We start from the raw sequence: 24,862 nt of genomic DNA, 5'->3' as shown, positions 1-24,862 counted from the left end.
TTCTGTATGACATGGCTGCAAATGGGTATTTTACAAGGTAACAAGAACAAAAAAGGGTAAAACTATACTCACAATAAGTCAAGGTAGGTTTTAAACAATATGGCAAATCTACCTCACGCTAATACGTAAGCTAGGCAGGTAGTCAGCTACCAAACTACAAACGTTTGACTTAACCTTCTATAATAATGGCCACTACTGAAGTTTTTACACCTGCGTCCACACACAACGTCCAGGAACTCCAAGCACTGCCAGCTACTCAAAGTGAAATAAGGAGCCCTGGTGGTGCAGTGGTTAAGCACTCGGCTGCTAACTTAAAGGTCAGCAGTCTGAACCCAACAGCTGCTCCGCAGGAGAAAGACCTGGCGATCTGTTACCCTAAAGATTACAACCTAAGAAACCCTTGGGGCAGTTCAGTCTGTCCCATGGGGTCCCTATGAGTCAGAATTGACTTGCAGGTACCCAACAACAAGAGCACTGAGACAAGAAGGAGCCCTTGTAGCCTAATGGTTAAGCGCTCGGCTGCTAACTGGAAGGTCAGCTGTGTGGGAGAAAGACCTGGTGATCTGCTTCCATAAAGGTCACAGCCTAGGAAACCCTATGCAGCAGTTCTACTCCGTCCTATAGGGTCGCTATGAGTGGTTATTGACTTGACGGCAGCGGGTTTTTGCCCTCACACAACGTGTGCACACACACGAGCACAGCCTCTACCTGCACGACACAAACACGCCTCTAGTGACGGGAGACAAAACCAAATACAAAAAACCCAACAACCACCTGGGGACTTTGAAAAAAATGTGCAGGTTCAGAAGAAGAAAAGGACACAGGAAGAGCTTAAGGGATTAAACTAGGAGGATTTGTGGAAACCGTGCAACTTTTGAGGCCCAACGTGTTTATCTAAAAAGTAATGAAAGCTGGTTATATTTGTAAAAGTAAGATAAGGCTACTGAGTGTCTAAAAAAATCACTACTTAAGATAGAGGTTACCAAACTTTTTTGACTCACAGCACCCTTAGTATTTCAGTAATTTTTTCATGGTGCTCCTAGCCCATTGGAAATATCCAACAGTTCTGTTTATTAAGTAGTTAGCGCCAATGACTTAATAAATACTTATGTCTTGAGGACTTAGTAGCTATGTGAAAGTGTAAATACTCAGAAACTGAAAGAAAAAGTAAATTTTTATTTCATTCTTAAATAACCATGATTGCTTACCAATGGGATGTATGTGCCTCAAACCTTGGAACCGCATCTGAAACCACCACCCTCATTTCCTGTTCTACACTGATTTTTCAGGCAATACCACTTTCACAAAGATAAGATGTTATTGAAAGGAACGTAGCACTACCGATGTTGAAGCTTCAAACTAACTCGAGCTAATAGTTTGCGCAGTGTCTGACAGATGTCACGGTGTTTCCCTCAAAAATATAAAATATTCTTTCACCAAAAATAAAATTAATTTAAAAAAACAATCAATGGGGGAGGGAAAATACAAGATGAGCCTGGAGCATCTGGTGGTGCCAGAAAGTAAGGAATTTCTTTAAGAAAAAAAAAGTGGGGGAGGTGGGGACATGAGGGACATGTGAAAGGGACACTGGAGCCAACAAACGGCTCCTAATGGCCAACGCTGGAACAATCAGAGCAACAGAAAAAGTAACAATAAAAAAAGTACCCATGAGTCCAAACAAAATATATCCATGTGTATAATATATATGTAAGCTATCTTGCAGATATCTATACATATAAAATATCTTGCAGCACCATATAAGTTCACTGGATGATGAACGCAAACATATTAGGGACTCTGGGCGCACAGTTTGGAACCATGGACTTATGACGATTTTTGCCACGCACAGATTTATTATCAAATATTTCTATTCACGTGGAAACTTACTAGGCATTGTCTTGCACATAGTAGGAGCTAGCATATAGTTTCGTTGAAGGAAGTGAGCGAGGAAGGGAGGATGGGAAGGAACCCATGTTATCTCAAATTCAAATATAAATTAAGAATTTTAAGGATAATCATATGTAACTCAATGTTTAAAATATTCATTTAATAAATTATAGCAGCCTGTTCACATATTAAAAATTTTGAAGCACTTTTCTTAGTTAAACACATTTAAGATAATAGTTTCTACTAACTCCAAAAGAACCACATGCGTGTAATTGTTCATTCAATTCAACGGTATAACACATTTACAGATACATATATATACAGTTGTGTTGTTGTTAGGTGCCATCGAGTCGGGTCCGACTCATAGGGAACCCACGCAGAACAGAACCAAACCCTGCCTGGTCCTGCGCCATCCTCACAAACATTGCTGTGCCTGAGCCCGTTGTTGCAGCCACTGTGTCAATCCATCTCGTTGAGGGTCTTCCTCTTTTTCGCTGACCCTGTACTTTACCAAGCATGATGATCTTTTCCAGGGACTGATTCCTCCTGATAACATGTCCAAAGTATGTGAGACAAAGTCTCATCGTCCTCGCTTCCAAGGAGCACTCTGGGTGAATTTGTTCCAAGACAGACTTGTTTGTTCTCTTGGCAGTCCACGGGATATTCAATATTCTTTGCCTACACCATAATTCAAAGACATCAATTCTTCTTCTGTCTTCCTTATTCATTGTCCAGCTTTTGCATTCATACGAGGCGACTGAAAATACCATGACTTGGGTCAAGGCAACTTAGTCCTCAAAGTGACATCTTTGCTTTTCAACACTTTAAACAGGTCTTTTGCAGCAGATTTGCCGAACACAGTACATTGCTTCCATGGGCGTTGGTTGTGGATCTGAGTAAACCGAAATCCTTGACAACTTCAATCTTTTCTTCATTTATCATGATGTTGTTTACTGGTTCAGTAGTGAGGACTTCTGTTGTCTTTATGTCGAGGTGTAATCCATACTGAAGGCTGTGGTCTTTGATCTTCATCAGTAAGTGCTTCAAGTCCTCTTCATTTTCAGCAAGCAATGAGGGTTGTTGTACATATTTGGGCTATAGCAGGATGCTTTTGGAATTGGTGATAAGATGAAGGCAAAAACTGTCCTCTGAAATAAAAAGTATTAAGTATAACAAATGATGACCATTTCAAATAATCAATCCTATGAAGACAACCAGGGTGCGTCCTTGGGAATGAAATGAAAGTGAAGAAGCTAACCAAATGCAGAATGGATTGACTGTACTGACTGAATAGAAAACACATTAACCAAAACATGGTAACCGGTATGGAGTCTAGAAAACGGGAAGTGCTGGACGGTACATTTTCATTGCTGTGCAGGCGTTGTACTCAGAACCCACGTGAGTCACACAGCACCCAGAACAGGGACCTGGAGAGAGGCTACCATCTTGAGTAAGCTGAGTGACTCATCTAAATAACACATTTCCTATCTGCAAAATGGGATAAGAGTTCCATTGTTTTAAGGATGAAAGGCAATAATACTTAGAAATGCAAACACCAAGCACAGTCCCTGGCATGTGCTCAGAAAATGTTAGCTACTAATACTAATTAACTAAAAGGGCATTCATCAGGCTATGCTAGCTGAATGGAAATATTCCCTTTGTTCTAAACTTCTGCTCATTAAGCAGTAATCTGATTTATAATGTGATCTCCTTGGTGGGCTTGACTAAGAAGTGACCTAAATGATTTGCGAAATCAATGATTCTGGCAGATATATCTGCCTTTGAATTTGGTAAATTAGCATATTCATGTATAAATCAGTCTCTTATGGGCTTAGCTTAGAAGAAAGTTCCTTAGAGTTTGATAAACTCTGCTTAAACTGATAAATCCCAATGTCAAGAAAGCAAAGCAAGAAATGGATCCCTAGACTTCGGTCATTCTAAGGTACTCTCCACTGGAAGGCTTCTATTTGTAGGATCCACACATCTTCCCTTTGAAAACTCTCTAAATGTAACAAGATCTTACATATCACACATATGTACGTCTGCAGATCTGTGTCTGTCTGTCTGTCTACGTATCGATCAATCATCTATCTGTGTGTGTGCATGCATGTGTGTGTGTGCACAGTACGTGTGTGTGTGCACAGTACGTGTGTGTGTGCACAGTACGTGTGTGTCAAGGTGCTTTACATGTTGAAAGAGATTCTCAGAATGTCTCTGCATTTGACAGCAGAGGAGAGTGTCATCCTCTCGCCTGCGTCATTGACTGTTGCCATCAGTACTTACTGAGAACCTCCGTGCCAGGCCCTGTGACTGTTCCCCAGCTCGTAAGCGGCGGGTCTAAGCCTGGACAGTGTTTTCCTCAACCTCCATCTGCTACTTCTAAGGTGAGATATGTCAGGAACTACACAAAACGGAGCCTCTGGGAATATTATTAAGCACCTAAGACTGAGCTGAGTCTCTGGGGGAAACACACCAAGAACAACAGAAGAGTGTTTTAAGATACAACGGCTTCATGAAGTGATGGAGAAACCAGGTCTATTTGCTTCCAGATTTTCTGTCAAGAAGAATGAGCTTCCAAAAGTCAAGGAGGCACCAAATGTGATTAAAGGGAAACGATGCTCATAGCAGGTCAGGAGGACAGAGAAAGAGCCTTGAGCGCTTCACAGGAATCCAGGTCCAGGCAAGCCCAAGAGCATGGGCGGACATGACGCGTGTCATCAAGACACCCCTGCTGGTAATCCACGAGAAACGGTGGTCACCGAGAAAGATGCCAGAGGCTGGAGATTATGTCTAAAAAGGAGAAAGTTAGATTCCAAGTGACACATATATGTCAGTTCTTAACGCCAATTCCTGGAAAATTCTTGAACTGATGGTTAAACAAAATAGTTTGTAAGCACTTGGGAAAGGAAGTGGTGACTGCTATGAATCAGCTTAGATTCAAGCAGACCAAGCCCTGCAAAACTAATTTCATTTCTGTTTTAATAAATTAAATGCATTTTCCTTTGACCTCTATTTTCTACAAGTGCTTCATTATGTAATAACGTCTTCACTGAGTCTCGGCATTGAACTAGCAAGTCTCCAGAACACGCGCCACACATGCGAGTGACTTGGTCTTACCCTGTGGGCTTAAAGAGAAGTGATGTGTCGCAATGCCTGGTGACTTCCACTGAACAGCACTTAAACAGCACTTCTGCAATTAGGCACTGTGCTAGGTGCTGCAGATTAAAAGATAAATAAGACAAGTCCCTGTCTTTAAAGCGCCTATAGCCTATTTAAGGGAAGATGGACAAAGATTAGTTTTCCTTCCATTCGTGCACTGCTCTGTGATAATCCTGAGGGGCATAAACATCTATGTGGTAGACACTGTTCCTGGTCTACTCAAAGCTGTTTTCTTTCTTCCCTGTAAACAGAAAGCATGTTTTGTTTAGGTGGGAGGTGGCAAGGAGCTCAGAGGTACGGTCTTCCCTGAACTTGAGGGGCAGATTGGGCTAAGCCAATGTATGCACTGCCCGTGGCAATGACTGTTTCAAGGGTGGTAAGGGGGCCCTGTTCTGGCCAAAGGGACCTAAGATAAAGATTGCTGGAGGCTTCTGAGAAATGTGTTGCTGCTGTTGGGTGCTCCCGAGTCGATTTCAACTCATAGTGACCCCATGTGACAGACTAGAACTGTGCCATAGGGTTTCCTAGGATGTAATCATTATGGGAGCAGATCACCAGGTCTTCCTCCTGTGGAGTTGCTGGGTGGGTTCGAACCATAGAACTTTCGGTTAATGGCTGAATGTCCCCACCAGGGACTCCTGTGTGCCATTAAATCAAAAATACCCAAGCCCGTTGCCGTCAATTCCAACTCATGGTGGCCCCATGTGTTAGAGCAGAGCTGCCCCATAGGGTTTCCTAGGTTGTAATCTTTACGGGAGCAGATTACGAGGTCTTTCTCCTGTGGAGCCACTAGGTGGGTTGGAACTGCCAATCTCTTGATTAGCAGCTGAGCACTTAACTGTTGCACCACCAGGGCTCCTTTAGTCCTTCCTAAAACCAAGAAGACCCAGGAGACATCCTTTCTGTCTTCTTTCTGCTTTGATGAAATTGGGGGAAGATGTGGTATCTGTAGCAGTCACGGGTATTCTGTGAACATGAGCCAAGTGAGCGTCCTATGTCCCTGAAGCTCTGAACCTACACCAGCAACTCCCTCACTCCACACCTTTCATGTTAAACCAAACCACACACAACAGGACCTTACTGTTGAAGCAGACTATCGGTATTAGCGATCCTACAGTTACTCACTACGCTTTCTACTTAGACTAGTATCATTCAATAAGATAATACTTCAAAATGATACTTTTAAAATACCAAGAGAAAAGGTTTGGGAAATGGTTAAAACTACACCATAATTAATGATCTTTAATTTCAATAAACTCTAAGAGTCGTATTATTTTAATGAAGAAGTAGTTATACATAGCATTTATGGAAACAAACTATATGCTGTCACACAGCAAGTGGTCACAGAGATCTTGAAGTTGTTAGTATGTTTCTTGTAACATCTTAACAACCAAAAATGTTTTAATTACGTGACAGCTATGGTACGGGGCTCGTCTTTTTTACTTACACACTTACACAGATGCTGTAGAATGTTAAATAAAATTATGCCCTGATCATTCTGTCATTTTAAAAATAGCTGTTTTTCATAATCTACTTCCCTACAAATGATCTGCTGAGAAAGAAAACTTCTCGGCCCTTGAACTACTCATAATGGCATAACCACATTTATACTTCTGTCATGTTGAGATTGAAATGTTAACAAACCATTGATAATGTGTAATATTATATAATTACCTGGCTTGTGGCAAACCATAGCTGGTCCCGACTCCAACCCGAGGCAAGCTGTACACAACTTTCTTTACTGTTGCTTGATCAGGGAAATTAAACATAACGGAGGCTGTGGTAAGAAGAAGAAACAGGATTTAGAAAACCACAGGAGAGCTAACTATGAATTTCAGAAATCATTTTCAAGTGTCTATCATAATTTATTTGTAAAGGTAAGGCATCTTCTTGGAAAATCAGCTTTCTGTATAACTTTATCCATGAGAAATATAGGGCTAACATTTTCAAACAAATTCTTTTTTTTTTTTTTTTTTTTTTATGTGTCAGTGAGGGCGGATCAAAGAGAGAAATACGGAGAGGAAATACCAAGACAGTATCATGCTAAGTAAATGAATAACATCTAAATATGAAGACATTTTCTCTCAAAATATTTAAGGGAGCTTACTTCGGTTTGCCATAAATACTTCCAAAGCAGTGTTTTGTAGAAGATAACGTCGGGAAAATACAGCTCGTATTTCGCTGAACATCCATTTTCCATGAAGTCCCTCGGTGTATGCAAGAACCTAAAATAAACAGTACAGAGGGATGTGCCAATCAGTAAAACACATATCCACAACTGACTCTGACAGTACCTCAGACAGTGCTGAGTAAAAGTCAGCAAATTAGGGATTATCTTCCTGAATTCTTGATTTCTCACGACATTGCCAATCATTTGATACTGTATATTTGCAAATTTTCTGCCTTTCTAAATGTTCTCAGTTAGCTCAGGAGGAAATGAAGGAGCAGAGAGTCACCTGTTCAAGATGACCCAGTGACTTCAAAGTGTATGATAACTTTTAGGTCTTGGATGGAATTCGGTGGACCAGGTGGCCACCTGGGACATAACAGGTGGCTCTTTCCAATACCATTCTCCCCTTCTTCCTTGCTGAATGAAATCCCAGTTATCCTCAGGGTGCCTGTGTGGTCAACCCCGGGCAATGGAGCATGATTTGTCTAAGCCAGGGGTCAGCAAGCTTTTTCTATAAAAGGTCAGATAATAACTATTTTTAGGCTAAATGGTCACTGTCACAAGGGCTCAGCTTTGTCACTGCAGAACGAAAGGGGTCGTGGACAGAGCATAAGTGAATGGACAAAACTTTATTACAACAGGGCAGGCTGAAGCTGGTGAGTCTGGCTGATCCTCGCTGATGCTGCTCCGTTTTCCCAGATGCCCTTGCAGATGGGGGAAGAGGACATCGGACCCAGCTCTGGCTAACAAGAACAAAGCCAAAGTCAGCTGGGGGCGTTTCAGGAAAGCCGATGACGTGAGTCATGTGTGGCTGGCACACCCTCTCCCCTCCTCGCTCGACAAGATGTGACCGCTGCCACTACCGCAGTGTTGGCTAACCGTGGCGGGGGGCGAGGCAGCTGCAGCCAGGCTGGTCCTAACACTGAAGAGCTGAAACGATCCCAGCAACCACGTGTATCTGCACTTGTACGGGAAAGGAGCCTCGCTGAGTGGCAGCACGTGTATTCCTTCCCGATACACTAGCGTCTGTTAAACATACACAGACACAGTCTCCGCTTGCCTTGGTATACTCTGTATCAGCTACGTTCGCGGTGACCGCACGGAAACCAGTTATTGAGTTTTACATCCGCGGTATTCCTTAACCTTCGAAAACAAGTTATGAAGTCCCTTTGCACTTTTTCTTACTCTAGAGTGATAATAGAATCTTTTGGTTTTTATTTTTAAAAATTCCACTTTCTAATCTTTTAATTTTTTTTTAATTTTTTTTTAATTTTTTTATTTTTAAAGATACTGGAATGTTTTAGGGGCAGGCAGACCTGTGTTTCAATCTTGAAACTTTTTGGAGCCAGCCTGACTCTTATTGAAATCTTTGCTCTGCTATTACCAGATATGGGACCTCGGAAGAATGGACTCCATCTGATTTTCGTCATCTGAGAAATGGTGATAATAATACTTATTACTGACTCTTTTACACAGAGACAAGGAATATAAGGGATGCAGCACTAGCTATCACTTAAGTTCTGTTCCTAAGTTGAGACGTCTGTGCTACTGAGCATGATGTGACAGTTATAAATGCAAAACTCCTTCATATACATTTCTCAAAAAAGTTATGGTATAGTGGCTTGCCACGAGTTCTAATTATCAATTCTTAATTGAGTGCAATGATTCCCAGATTTGAGTTTCATGACAAGTACAGCTTAAAAGGGGGAGGAAGGGAACCAATACAGGCTTGCTAACTTTTTATTTTGTCCAGTAGGAAAACTCTTAGGACAAATAACCACAGTAACAAAAACTACTTTCTACTATGACCGTTATTTCACCAAAAAATAAAATTACTAAGGCCATTTGGAAACCCCAACAATCAAATGAGTGTAATCTCAGGAAAGGACATCTCTTCCCACAAAATGGGTGTGGGCACCCTTCCACCAACACGGGTGTGCAAGAAGGGTGTGAGGACAGATCTGCACGTCTATCGCTATACCTCACACACACACATGCACACACTCATATATACACACACACGTACACACACACCTTCATGTACATGCATACACATGTACACACTCACATACACGCACACACTCACACAGTCACACTCACACACACAGTCACATGCACACACACACGTACACACACATTCAGATGCAGACACACGCTCACACACACATGCACACTCACACTCAGGCACACACACACACAGTCACACACACACTCATATGCACACACACTCAGGCACACACACAGTCACACATACTCAGGGACACACACACTCAGGCACACACACACAGTCACACACGCACATACACGCACACAGTCACACACACACAGTCACATGCACACACACGTACACACACATTCAGATGCAGACACATGCTCACACACACATGCACACACACTCAGGCACACACAGTCACACACACTCAGGGACACATAGGCACACACACACAGTCACACACACACACGCACATGCACACTCACACTCAGGCACACACACATACACACACACAGACACACACTCAGGCACACACACACACTCTCAGGCACACACACACTCAGGCACACACACACACTCAGGCACACACACTCACACACGCACACACATTCAGATGCAGACACACACGCTCACACACACACTCACATTATTACTTGTTCTCTGTGGGAACCATGGTGTCATAAGTATCTGATGGAGCAGACTTGCACTAAGCACGTTACAGTTCACTAGAGTAGGCAGGAGGCACACACACACTCACACACACACTCATAGGCACACACACACAGCAGTCGGTCTGCCTGCTTAAGCGCTCCAGGTCAAGCTGTTTAACTGCACCCAAAATCAGTTGTGTGTTATCAGCTCCACATTCTCCCTCAGCTGCTTGCTCTGCAAAAGCGAACCTGGGTCCTTTAGACACTTTTCCTTGGCTGGCTGGTGGGATGCTGAGCTTTGCCAGGAGAGGATGCTGAGCAGACAACGCGAAGGAAAGGGCTTGCCCTCCAGATCCTGGTGCGCTGGCTCTGGAGGCCCCTGTGGCGCTCAGGGCTCTCGCCGGTTCCCGGCCCCCGCAGCGCCCAGGCCCTCGCCGGTTCCCGGCCCCCGTGGAGCACGGGGCCCCTCTGGTGCCCAGTTCTGCAGCACCCCATGGCCAGCAGCACCCAGGGAGCAGCGGTTGTCTCAGTACCCCGTGCCCCGGGCGGTTTTGGAGCGGACTGCCTCTGGAGAGACACCTGCCGTGAACAGCCTCACCAGCGCCCTGGCGGGGGGATCTCCGGCAATTCCAGAGGACAGAGGTCCCGCGCTCCCTGCGTGGCACAGGGTGACTTCTCTGCCCTTCAGTGGCTGTGGCCTTGCTCCCACTTCATTGCTCCTCTGACTCAGCAGTAAGGGCAGGGCTGTTCCTTATATTTGCTATTAGGAGTCCCCGGGTGGAGCAAAAGGTTAGCATGCTTGATTCCTAACTGAGAGGCTGGAAGTCTGCATTCACCCGGAGGTGCCTCAAACAAAGGCCTGGCAATCTACTTCCCCCAAATCAGCCACTGCAAACCCTAGGGAGCACATTTCTACTCTGACACACACAGGGTGGCCGTGAACTGGGGCTGACTTGACGGCAACTGATTACTAGTTAGATTCTTTAGCGTTTTCTTTATTCCATGCGGCCATTCCCTTGGTAAGGAGTCCGGGCTGCACAGCTGTTAAGCACTCGGCTGTTAACCAAAAGGCCTGCAGTTCGAACCCACCAGTCGCACCGCAGGAGAAGGACCGTTGCTCTGCTCCCATAAAGATTGTTGTTGTCATCGTTGTTAGGTGCCATCGAGTCAGTTCAGACTCATAGCCACCCCTTGAACCACAGAAGGAAATGCTGCCGGGTCCTGCGCCGTCCTCACCATCCTTGTCATGCTTGAGCCCACTGTTGCAGCCACTGTGTCAGTCCATCTCGTCGAGGATCTTCCTCTTTTTTGCTGACCCTCTACTTTACCAGGCATGATGCCCTTCTCCAGGGACTGGTTTCTCCTGATAACATGTTGTAAGGTTACAGCCCTGGAAACCCCATGGGGCAGGTCTATTCTGTCCTACAGAGTCGCTAGGAGTCAGAATGGACTTGATGGCAGTGGGTTTGGTTTTTATTCCCTTGTTATGTCAATCTCTCATTATAATTTACATTATAATTATTTATACCACAGTTCCCTGATTCAAGTAGTACGTGGTTTCTCTCTTCTGCTGGAAAATCAGTTTCCTACCCTCGCTCTTTTAGCGCCAGGAGGAAACCACAACAGGCCTCAGGGAGCAAGTAAACGGGGAAACTGAGGCACTCGGGCAAGCCCAAAGGCAAGGAGGAAAAGAAGAGGTAACAGAACTGAAAGAAGATGCGTTTGCAAATAGTTGGTAAACAGCTCGGCTGCTAAAGGAGAGGTTGGCAGTTTGAACCTACCCAGTGGCTCCACGGGAGAAAGACCTGGCAATCTGCTCCCGTAAAGATTACAGCCTAGGAAACCCTATGGGGCAGTTTTACTCTGTCACACGAGGTTGCTAGGAGTCAGAATCGACTCCATAGCACCTAACAACAATAACAGTAAAATTAACACAGAAGTACTATAGAACAAAATGCAAACATTGACGAACTGTTGATGTAAAACTCTAGCATTCGAGGAGCTTGGGGGCTGCCCTGGGCCTCCTTTCCTCTGCGCTCAGAGGCAGTGAGGGAGGGCTCAGGAGGGGTGGGAGGTGACCATGAGGTCCTCCATGCACCACTCTGGCAGTAAACGCACGAAGAAGCGGAAGGTTCTGAGATGGAGGTAGGGAGACCAGATGGGGATTCTACTTCAGGCAAGTGATGGGGCGTTTAATCACTGCACATATTTTAGAAATGTAAAGGGATATCGTTACAGTTGATTAAATACTGAGTTTATGGCACATTTCTATTAAATCTGGGCTTCAAGCCCAGGTCTGAAATCAGGCCTTATACTATTAAACTCTCTGTATTTTTTTATACCTTTACTAGGAACATGATGTCCTCTCCGTTTGAGGCCCTCCTATATGAAGTCTTGGACTGTTTCCCACTGCAGTCTAAGGTATTTTTCCAAATCATTTAAGAACAGTAAAACCTTCGAAAGCTGGAACCTGCATAAGGTGGACACCTGTCAGAGAAGGAAAACGCAAGTACTTTCCGCTAACAGACAGCGAGAGAAGCTTGGCGAGCCTGCACCCTGTCAAAGGCGGGAAACTTGTGAGACCCGGAAAAATAAGGCTGTCCCGGTGAGTTCTGGCTCCCACAGGTTTCACGGTAATTTAATCAACACGTGAAGTTTGTGGTTTTTGTTTTCTTTCTTGAGTCAATTTCCCAGGCTTGTGCCTGCTTAGTCCTTCAAATTTAATATACTATGAAATTGAATCAACAAACCCTAACTACCCATTTGGTTCCATTTTCTGAAAATGGAATAAACACAATTTTTATTACATCCCAGAGGTCATAAGTAAGAATCTTAAAGTATCTTGATTCCAAGTCGTATGGAACTTTGTGATTTCCTTAAGTGATCGCGGAACTGTTTTGAGCTAACTGCTTAGCGTCTAGAAGAGAGAGAGTCCAGGCTAGCCCAGTGCCCGCAGTCAGCCCTATTCACTCACAAAAACTGAAGCCCCGGGCAAGCAACAGAAACCAACGTCAGAGAAGCCCCGTCAACCGCTGAGCTCCAGTGTGTTTAACACGTATGACCAGACGGTCACGCAGAAGAAAGCTAGGGTCGCTGTGCGCTCACTCGTGTCAGATGTGTGTATGTTGTCAGAGACACGTACAAGTCTGTCAAAGCGCTCTCATCTGTCTGCGTTTTAAGGCAGCTAATATTGTGCAACCTGAAAAGGTCTTGTTTGCTGATAGCTTTGCTGATCTCAAATCACCTAACACAATACATTAGAGCAAATATTATGAGTCTTTTTTTCTTGGAATACGAAAAATCTAAATTTTGCTTCAAGGTCCATTTCCTGCTAAGAATTGATGAAGACACCATGGAAGGCTGGTTGGCGGGCACTGTTCTGTGTTCATGAGGTCATCTCATCCGCAGAAACTTGCAGCTTCAACTGTTTCACTGAAGAGCTTTTAGTGCAATGTAGATAATCCCTGATGGCACAGTGGTTAAAGCCATTGGCTGCTAACGAAAGGTCAGTGGTTCGAACCCACCAGCCACTCCACAGGAGAAAGATGTGGCAGTCTGCTTCCGTAAAGATTCATAGCTAGGAAAACCTGTGGGGAAGTTCTACTCTGTCCTACAGGGTCACTATGAGTTAGAATCGACTTGACGGCAACAAGTTTGGTTTAATGTAATGTAAAGTTACAAGTCTCCATTACTTTTATAATTCTGCATAGATTATCAATGATGTAGGGTTACAACAAAAAATTCAGGAAGAAACAGCTCAAAAGAAATTTCAGATGTGCATTCACACACGATTCTTCTTGCTCTTTTCCCATCTGCCAGTTGAACGTAAAGGATCCCAGGCCCTGAAGGAAAGCTGAATCACAGGATGGCAGCAGCTAGAGAGCTAAATGACCACGTGGAGACTCTCTCTGATTGATAATTGCTTTTGTGGTACATGGTTGTGGGGGTGTGAAGACAGTAATATGTTTGGAACTCCATTCTTTCAATTCTGAACACGTTTCCATCTGGCTGTTTCCTCTTTACCCCACTAAAGGCATGAAGGAATATAAGATGCCAGAATGATGACATGTGTATGGAAGAACTGAAATAGCAATACAAGGGACCAACCTCTTTTAAGTGGGCAACACGTCGCCTTTCCAAGACGTTAAGTAAACCACTAGACTCTGACTCATGATAACCCCATGTGTGTTAGAGTAGAACTGAGCTCCATAGGGTCTTCAATGGTTGTTTTTTTGGAATAGGTCACCAGGCCTTTCTTCTGAGGCACTCTAGGTAGACTCAAACCATCAACCTTTTGGCTGGCAGCTGAGTGCTTTAATGGTTTGCACCACCCAGGGACTTCAAGATGTAAGTACAAATGCATAATGTAACAGAATCCATTTCCAGATCCTCAACTTGCTAAGCTCATCTGCTGAGAATGAGCCTGAGACAGAAGGACGGGGTCTCTTCCCATGTCCCCCTCCACACTGCCCTTCTCCCATTAAAACCTTTTAAAAGGTTCTCTCTGTTGTGTTGCCCGGGACATTGAGGGGATAGGAGTCACAAACAAGGGATACTTAGAAATACTGATGAAGATGTAGGAAAAGTGCATGCCAATAATGACTAGATTTTAAAAAACGCTTTTGCAAGTCAGATGGTTTCCCAATTCTTTGGTTTCAAAGACTTGAAGGTGGATCTAACTGGGCTCTTAGTTGAGAGACAACTGAAAATAATTTTTGATAATAGATAACTTAGGTGATTTTTGGCATATACCTTAGGAAAAATACAAAAATTGTGTAATAGTAAGACTTCAATACCCTTGTATTTATTTATGTGAACAAGATTTCTCAGCCCTTACATCAGTAAAGATGAAAATCAGGAGCAGCTCTGTACTGATCCTTGTATCATTCTACCAACCATTAATACTCATCTGTGGTCATATTAACCATTCATCTCATTAAGAGATTAATTTCCAGTATCATTTTAATTTTTGTTTAATAATTCTTTTCCAAAATTATAATATATTTATGTTGATGTATGATTGTTTACTGATAATATTTGTAATAATTTATTCTGGGATAAAGCTGGACAACAGGAAGAAGAATATGACATCAGGATTGGAGGAAGACTCATTAACAATCTGCAATATGCAGATGACACGACCTTGCTTTAGGAAAGTGAAGAGGACTTGAAATACTTACAAAGGTCAAAGACTACAGCCTTCAGTGTGGATTACACTTGAACTTAAAGAAAATGAAAATCCTTACAACTGGACCAACAAACAACATCATGATACATGGAGAAGAAATTGAAGTTGTCAAGAATTTCATCCTTCTTGGATCAATAATCAATGCCCACAGAAGCAGTAGTCAAGAAATCAAACGACGCACTGCGTTAGGAAAATCTGCGACAAAAGATCTCTTTAAAGTTTTAAAAAGCAAAGACTTCAGTCTGAGGACTCAGATGTGCCTGACCCAAGCCATGGCATTTTCTGTCACCTCATACGCACATGAAAGCTGGACAAGAAAAAAGGAAGACAGAGAAAGAATCCACCCATCCAAATTTTGGTATCTGCAAAGAAAGGGTGGAGAGACTTCGTCTCGCTTACTTTAGGAATGGCATCAGGAGACGCCCGTTGCTGGCGAAGGACATCATGTTCGGTAAAGCAGAGGGTCAGTGCAAAAGACGGAGACTTTCAACGGGATGAACTGACACAGTGGCTGTGACAGTGGGCTCAAACCTAGCAAGGATCCCGAGGATGGCGCAGGACAAGGCAGCGTTTAGTTCAGTTACACGAAGGTCGCTATGAGTTAGGGCTGACCTGGCGACACCTGACAACAATGTTGGATTCTACTGAACACATTTGAGAAGTGGGCTAACAATTTTATTCTGAAATATCAATATTTAGAATACACTGGATACCACCTCCTTTATAAAGATTTAAAACTTGTGAAAATTTTCAGGTGTTAACCCAAATATGTGGTATATAGTTTTATAAAAATTCTTTTAGAGGGTAGTGAAAACAAACAGGCACAACTGGGATAGACCACCTCTGCACAAGAAAGAAATCCTTAAATAGCTGACCGAAAAGTTTCCTTTTAGCCTTTTATCGCATTAATAATGACTACAACCATCAAAATAAAACTGTCAAAAGGAGACCCTGCAACCAGTAAAACTAACATAGACCAAAAAAATGATCGTGGAATCAAATCCTTCTGTAAAATTTAGATGGAAAAGAATTAATCCTGATGAAAATAATTTCTATAACATAAAACTGAAAACGAGAAAAATTGGAAATGGTTTAACCGTGTAGTGAACAAAAATGATCAAGAAATTAAGCAGGCAGAATGAAGGTTTCCGGAAAACACATTCTCAATGCAATTTTGCTGTAATTCTAAGGTTAAGTAATCATAAACACAAAATCATAATCAGTATATAGTTTAAACATTGTATAAATGGGGGGAAATTTAGCCAGTCCATTCACAGAGTTTCTTTTTTTTTTTTTAAATAACCTTGATTTTTGCTCTAATTGATCAACTTATATACCTGCCTACTCTGGACCTGAAGTCTCACTAGGGCCCTGGTGGTACAGTGGTTAAATGCTGTGCTGCTAACCAAAAGGACGGCAGTTCAAATCCACCAGCCGCTCCTTGGAAACCCTATGGGGGATTTCTACCCTGTCCTGTAGGGTTGCTATGAGTCGGAATCACTTGACGGCAATGGGTTTGGTTTTTTGGTTTAGGGTCTGTCTCTCTTACAAGCTGTGAGACCGCAGACAAGCTCCTTAATTTTCGATTCCTCAGTTTCCTTGTCATTAGATGGGGAATACGATAGTATCTATTCTCACAGGGTAGCTGTAAGGATTCAATGAGATAACCTTTCTGAAAAATGTTTAGTACAGTGCCTGGCACACGGGAAGTGCTTAACAAATGCTAGCCTACCTCGTTTGTGTGTATGTGACATACACACACACACACACACACACGCATATACAAACACACACATGTGCGCACACACACGCGCGCACACACACACGCATATACAAACACACACATGTGCGCGCACACACACACACATACACACACACACACACGCATATACAAACACACACACGTGCGCGCGCGCGCACACACACACACATACATAGCAGGTCCCTATGTGGTTCTAATATTCATTCATAACATTGCCAGCAAGGGAGCAGAAAACTTGGACCACAGCATAAAACATTTTAGGGAACTAACAGCTACAGCCAGGGGCCCTGGCGGTGCAGTGAGTAGGCACTCAGCTGCTAACTGAAAGGGCAGTGGTTCAAACCCACCAGGTGTTCCATGGAAGAAAGATGTGGCAGTCTGCTTCCGTAAAGATTTCAGCCCTGGAGACCTTATGGGGCAGTTCTGCTCTGTTTTATAGGGTCACCATGACTTGGAAATGACTCGCCGGCAACAGGGTAACAGCTACAACTACTGTTTCTGTAGTGGTAGTCTGTATTTTACAAATTATCCTAAATCGCAGTGCTAACCTCTAACTAGGGGGCCCAACTATTAGAGACGTCAGCTGCCGCTATCATTGTTCACAGTGACAACTCTAAGAAGACTTATTCCTGTCTTGTGATAGCTTATGATTAGGCCAGCTCTTTTCTCCCAAAGGGCCCCTGGTGACCCAATGGTTAAGAGCTCAGCTGCTAACCTAAAGCTTGGTGGTTGGAACCCACCCAGTGGCTCTCTGGTAGAAAGACCTGGCGATCTTCTCCGGGAAAGATTACAGCCTGGAAAAGCCTATGGGGCAATTCTACTCTGTCACAGGGGGTCATGTGAGTTGGAATCGACTCGACAGCACCCAACAACAAGGCCAGCTCGTCCTCCCAAGCTTGTCTTCCCTCATGAGTGATTAATCATGTTTCATCTTACAGTTACGTTAATTTAACAAATATTTATTTCTTGAGAACCATGACCCATGGCGAACAAGACTGGCAGCGCCCTTGACCTCAGGGAGTTTACAGTCTAGGGGAGAATGACAAACAATGGGAAATGGGGAAGTAGGGAAAGAAGAGCGTTCCAAGCAGAAGGAACAACACAGACGCAAGCACGGTGCCTTCTGGAAGGCACTCAGGCTGTGTGGGACATATGTGGTAAGGTGGAGAGATGAAAATAAAATTAGAAAAATAAAGGATGGGCAGCAAGAAGGTGGGCTAGACTACACGATTCATGTGAACGAGTCTGGACTTTGGGTCTGAGGACGACGAGCGCCGCTGTGTGGTTAAACAGGAAGGGAGAGGGCCGCGGTGGCTGCTGTGCAGAGGTCATCCTGACTGGAGACCGTGACGCTGTTCCATAATCCAGGAAAATGTTATTTTATGGTCATAAAGAGAGAACCATGAACTCTTTCAAAAGAGTATGATTTGAATCTCTCCAACAGTATCTATCACATTGTGCAAGTCTTTCTTCAATTTATCTGTTTTACCACGTTGTTGTAGTCGCCATCGAGCCAATCCCGACTCACGGGGACCCCATGTGCACAGAGTAGAATTGTTTCAAGTCTGTGACCTTCTGGAAGCAGATTGCCAGGCCTTACGACTGAGGCACCTCTGAGTGGATTCGAACCACCAACCTTTTGGCTAGTAGTCGAGTGCTTAACCGTTTGCCCCATCCAGGAACTCCCTATTTTATTACAGTGTTTTAGGCGACATGTGTAATTTACACTGTACTCTTCACCAGAGTAGACACCAGGTTGTGTTTATTCGCTTTGCAGTCCTTATAGAACTTGAACACAGAAGAAACGCCATCAATTTTTGTTGAATACAACATTTAAAACTTTCATTTTCAAACACACCTTGGGTTGCAGCTGGAGTCCTCTGTGCCTACTTCATCTTCGAATGTGTGCTCACTGGTAAAACACTCAAAATTAAAAAATTATATTGGCAAGGCAGCCTCATTTTTGCCCTATTCATGAATGTCCCCATGTGTAAACATCATAACGTTGGCTGTGTTTCCTCTTTTCTCAAATTTGGCACACTCGAAAATCTTGTATTTTTCCCTCTGCTGTTACTTTAAAAAGGGATGTGCTGGGGGAGCCCGAAGTCTACAGGACTGGGAAGAGATGTCTAGTTTCTAGTAGTTATTCTCATTTCTATACCTAGGATGGGACTTCTCTTTACTATTCCACATCACTGTAATTTTTAACATTACGTATATGTCTACTGTCTTCAGACTTATTTTCTGCTATTTCAGTTCACTTGTATTTCTGGGCTGGAGGTTTTTCTTTGGACAAATTTGGTAACACAGTTTTATTTTGTACATATTATAAACTGTCAACACAGATTGTTTCCTCTTTTGGATAATATTTCATATTAAAGCTTTAGGTACAATCAGAGCTGATACAACATTAGAAAGGGGAGTTGCAGTAATTATGGCTGTGGTAGTCAAATCAGTGTTCACTTATAGAGCAGACCTAAAGGAGAATGGTTTTTCACTGGAGATCTAATTACGTTATGCAATGAGTCTTTTAAATATTAAGAACTTATTATTTGAATGCACAAAATAGTGATAAGTATATAAGGAAGAGAGAAATCTTATTATTTATTTCTCATTTAACGCTAAGCTATCTTTTCTCTAGTTAACCTTTCTCTGTGTTCACCTGGAGAAAGTTGCAAGTAATACAAATACTAGTGCACTTTTCCACTCATATCCGTTATAGCTTCAAACATTTTTAACAAATTTGAATCCTACTATGTCAAGGAAATCATGGTAAAGTTTAAGTATGTAAAGCATATATACTATGGTACATAAAAACCAAACCCCAGAGGGTTTCCAAAGCTGTATTCTTCATGGAAGCAGACTGCCACATCTTTCTCCCGAGGAGCAACTGGTGGGTTCGAACTGCTGACATTTTGGTTAGCAGCTGAGTGCTTATCTGCTGTGCCACTGGGGCTCCACTACGGTACACGGGACGTATTTAGTAAGTAACAACTGCCCTGGTGGCACAGTGGCTAAGAGCTGGGCTGCTAACCCAAAGGTTGGCATTTCGAATCCACCAGCTGCTCCTTGGAAACCCCATGGGGGCAGTTCTACTGTGTCCTATAGGGTCACTATGAGTAGGAATCGACTTGACGGCCATGGTTTTTTTGGATTATTATTAATAGCATAATACCCTGTATTTGGCCACAACATGCACTCTGCCCAGCTCTCAAATTCTAACCATCCTCAACGTTCTGAGCTTCCTAATGTGCCACGTTCTGTCTTGCTTCTGCGCTTCTGCACCTGGTGTTTCTTCTGCCTGCCGATCCCTCCTGTTTTGTTGTTCTGATTAACTCCTATTACTGACTGAGCTAGAAGGCAATGGCTGCTCCCTCTGGGAGCCCTGTCCACACCTGAATCACCACACTCACCAGATTATAAGATAGCTGTTGGCTGACTTGTGTCTCCTGCTCACCTGGGAACTCGCTGAGGACAGGGACGCTCAGTGCATCTTTGTATCCTTCATACTCAGCACAGAGCCCAGCACGTAGCAGTAACTGAACGGTAGTAATGAATTACCCATGCCTTCAGTGATCTGTATTTCATAACACACACATGCAGAAAAGTTACTGATTTATATGGTCTATATTAATTAAAGAAGCCCTCGTGGTGCTAATCGAAAAGTCGGTGGTTCGAACCACCAGCCGCTCCATGGGAGAAAGATGTGGTAGTCTGCTCCCGTAAAGACTCACAGCCTAGGAAACCCGATGGGGCAGTTCTACTCTGTCCTATAGGGTAGCTATGAGTCGCATTTTGTTTTTTGGATATTAAATTAAAACCTGTCATATTAAAAAGGTCCAGAGGTAATTCTCCACTCATTACGCGCTGGACAGGCCATCCCTGGTGCTTCCTTGTGGAGAGCTCCCCTGGATCGTGTCTATGATCTAGGATCCCACCACTGTGGCCACAGCGGCTTGAGCCAGGATGGGCTCCTGACATAAAAGCGCTTATCCAAACAGCAGAGCCACCCCCTGTGGTGGTCGGGGGTGACAGCTCAGCCCATCGGAGCCACTCTGTCATGACTGCTGGGGACCGACCCAACCGGACAACCTATCTCCATGATCTGAGTGAGAGAATTCAGAGAATACCCTAACAGAAGGGCGGGCAGAAGCCAAAAGACATGTCAAGAGAAGGCAGTTAGCACGTCACAAGGCACCGCAGTGCTGAGAACACAGACGCCAAGACCTCAGGAGATGGTGTGTGTCACACGTGTGATTCTGTGAATCAGTTACGTGATTATTTCACTAACGCGATCTCCTCCACCACACTGTAAGCTCTTTGACTGTTACTGTATTCCTTTGCTCAGCACAGTGCCTGGCACACTGCAGAAACTCAATAAAAATGTTATTGTTCTGAAAGAACTCTTGAGTGATATAAACTTTCTCTGGATAAACTGTAGAGGTTCTAAATGATGGATGTTAGGAAGGGATCATAGTACACAGGAGTTTTCAACATTTGGAAACTAGTCTGTAAGAAGTCTTTAATATTCTCCTCTGCCTGGAGATAAGAACAGCGATTAGAAACGTTACCTGTATTTGTGTTTGTTTGTTTCAGTTACTAGTTTTAATAATATCTAAGTCGATCATTGAATGCAGGACTTCACGAAAATTAAAAAAGTTTACTTGAGAAGAACTGACCCCTGCATTATTAAACAAACTATTCATGGTTGTTAGAATTATACAGCCAGTTACAAAGACGTACAGATACAACCACAGAATCCTTCTTGGATTTCATGAAGTGGTTCCGGCAAACTCAGAGATATCTTTCTGTACTTTGCTGTGCTTCACCTATGGTACCATATCTTCCACTCACATAAGACCACATACATTTACAAAAACCTACAGCTAACATCATACTTAATGGTGAGAAACTAGATGCTTTCCTCTAAAATCAAAAACAAGGCAAGAATGCCCCCTCTCACTACTCCTATTCAAAATCATATCTAGAAGTCCTAGCTAGTGCAATCAGGCAAGAAAAGGAAATTAAAGGTATACAGATTGGGAAAGAGGAAATAAAACTGTCTTTTTCTGCAGATGATATGATTGTCTATGTAGAAAATCCCAAAGAACTGAAAAACCAAAGCAAAAAATAACAAAACTCCTGGAACTACTAACAAGGTGGTAGGATACAAGGTTAATAGACAAAAGTCAAATGCTTTCCTACATAGCAACAATGAACAACTGGAATTTGAAACTAAAAACAGAATACCACTTACATTAGCACTAAAAAAAAAAGAAGTACTTAGGAATAAATTGAACAAAATATGTACAAGATCTATATGAAAAAACTACAAAATTCTGATGAAAGAAATCAAGATCTAATTAAATGGAGAGATATCCCATGTTCATGGACAGGAATACTCAATACTGTTGAGATGTGAATCCTTCCCGATTTGATCTATATGTAATCCCATTCCAAATCCCAGTAAATTATTTTGTGTATATCAACAACAAACTGATTCCAATGATTACATGGAAAGGCAAAAGACCCAGAATAGCCACCACAGTATTGAGAAGACAAAGTCAGAGGACTGACACTTTAAGACTCACCATAAAGACTTACTGTACTTACTTTGACTTACTGTACTTATACGACTTCAAGACTTACTATAGAGCTACAATAATGAAGACACCATGGCAGTGGCGAAAGAACAGACAGCTAGATCAATGGAACAGAACAGAGATCCCAAAAATAGACCCATACAAATACAGTCAGCTAATCTTTGACTAAAGAGCAAAGGCAACTCAAAAGACAAAGAATATTCTTTACAACACAAGATGCCGGAACAACTGGCCATCCACATGCCAAAACTTAGCTGGCAGCGACTAAGTTCCAGATATTCTGCTAGGTGCAGGAATGCTGGTGAACGTTCTTGGTGAATGAGGCAGAGATGGTCCCTGCTTATAGTTCTCATTCATGCCTTCATCTGTATGACTGACATGCTAATTCTATTTTTCTGGATTGTTGAAAGAATTAAATGAGCTACTGTGCTTAGCATTCTTATCTTAGGTGCCTCCACTACAGGTACCAGAGCTTGCTTTGCTATGGGCAAGAGGATGTCCAGGGTGCTCACTGCAGAAAGGATTAATTGAGATACTGATTTTAAACTTCACTCTCAGTAAACAGTAGCTCTCATGATGATGATGATGCCACTGAGACCACTGAAAGGAGAGTCACCGTAAGATCAAACATACATGTTAGAAAGACCACTCCGGGAGCAGTGAGACGGTTTCGGAAGGATGCTAGCCTGGAAATCTGAACTAAGCCAGTAGGAAGTGAAGGTAGTTTAATCTGAGACGCTTGTAGGGGAGCAAGAGCAGGGAAAAGGCAGTAGACATGATCATGAGACAGAATTAACAGGGCTCCAGTGTTTTTGCTTCATTCTGTTGTATGCTGAGGTAAAGAAAGGCAACGCGCTGAAGCTCTCGCCAGAGTCTCCAGTTCCAGCGACCAGGTGGAGACCAAGCTCTCTGCCATATTCTAGGGTTAGGGTTACCGGCAGACTGTCAGTATGGTGAAGAAGACAAGAAGTTCCATTTAGACATTAGATATGGGAATCACTTCTATTCATTATCACCCATATGAACATAAACTTGTGCAAAGAAAAAGTGTTAACAACAATAAGAAGAACAACAATTAACCTATCTACACTTGGCTAAGGAGCCCTGGTGGCACAATGGTTAAGCACTTGGCTGTTAATTGAAAAGTTGCTGGTTCGAACCCACCCAGCGGCTCTGCTGGAGAAAGACCTGGTGATCTGCTCCCATAAAGATTACAGCCTTGGAAATCCTATGAGGCAGTTCTGCTCTGTCATGTGGGGTCACCATGAGTCAGAATCCACTTGACAGCACCCAACAACAACACTTGACTAAGTTAAGGGAATGATAACCAGTGAATAAAATATAATTACAATTAAAACATGCTCCTTTGTTATTAAAGTTCTGCTCTCCATTAATACTGTAAATAACGTAATAATATTATGTTCTCCATATTGGAGGTAATTTACATGTCACAGTGGACACCTCACGTTAAGACTGGTGGCTGGTTCCTCTGGTGTCCAGCGTGGCGTCTGCCACACAGGAAGTGCTGGGTGAGTGCAGCTCAAGGAGCCGCAGTGACTGCCTCCGTGATGTTCATCTGTACCAGAGAATTCACATGACAGGCCAACTGATGAAGAATGTGGTCCTTCTGGTACAGAATTCTGTAGAGTAGATATACTATGTAGTGTTAATACATTCAGCTAATTCCATTCTATTTTAAGTAATGTGGTGCTTGAGTGTGGGGTAAGAGAGCAGTTACTTTTTTTTTTTTAAATGCTGGAACACCATTTGGGTAGGTAACAAAAACTAAACCAAACCCTTTGCCGTAGAGTTGATTCCAACTCCAAGCGACCGTACAGGACAGAGTATAAGTGCCCTATAGGGTTTCCAAGGAGAAGCTGGTGGATTTGAACTGCTGACCTTTCGGTTAGCAGCCGAGCCCTTAACCCCTGTGCCACCAGGGCTCCTATTGGGTAGGTTGGTGAATTAAAACAAAAACTATTCTGATCCTCATAAGAAATGCCACTAAAATTTGGTTGGGTGTTCCATGGCAGAATGTCAACATGATCTAGATGGGAAGCAGGGAGAAAGAAAAATAGTCATATACACATACAATAATCATAATACATATTATAAATGTATATGATATCTAAGTCCCTAGGTGGTACAAAAGGTTTGCACTCAACTGCTAGCCTAAAAGCTGGTGGTGGGTTTGAACTCATCCAGCAGTACCACAGAAGAAAAAGCTTGGCAATCTGCTTCTGTTAAGACTGCAGCCAAGAAAGCCCTTTGGAGCGTGGTTCTGCTTTGTAACACATGGGGTCGCCATGAATCAACTCCAAGGCAGCTGACAACAATATATGATATCTAACACACAAAAATACATGCCTGAGGCAAACCACGCAATTTATCAACAATCAGTAAGAGCTTGTCTTTAAAAAAAAAAAAAAAAAAAAGCTCATATAAGCAGA

General features: G+C 43.0%; 1 protein-coding gene across 1 annotated transcript in view; it reads right to left on the bottom strand.

Moving 5' to 3' along the window:
* Positions 1-24,862, bottom strand: part of NBEA (neurobeachin) — a 685,423-nt gene that overhangs the window by 142,670 nt on the left and 517,891 nt on the right. The window contains exons 40-41 of the mRNA XM_023740363.1: positions 7,154-7,271; positions 6,721-6,823 (exon numbers count right to left, since the gene is read on the bottom strand). Of these exons, the coding sequence (XP_023596131.1) occupies positions 6,721-6,823; positions 7,154-7,271 (221 nt within the window). The remainder of the gene's footprint in view (positions 1-6,720; positions 6,824-7,153; positions 7,272-24,862) is intronic.

This window comes from Trichechus manatus, unplaced genomic scaffold, assembly GCF_000243295.1.
Source record: "Trichechus manatus latirostris isolate Lorelei unplaced genomic scaffold, TriManLat1.0 scaffold00153, whole genome shotgun sequence".
NCBI classification, from domain to species: domain Eukaryota; kingdom Metazoa; phylum Chordata; class Mammalia; order Sirenia; family Trichechidae; genus Trichechus; species Trichechus manatus.
The sequence above is the reverse complement of the archived record's forward strand: the minus strand, read 5'-3'. Positions and strand labels throughout refer to the sequence as shown.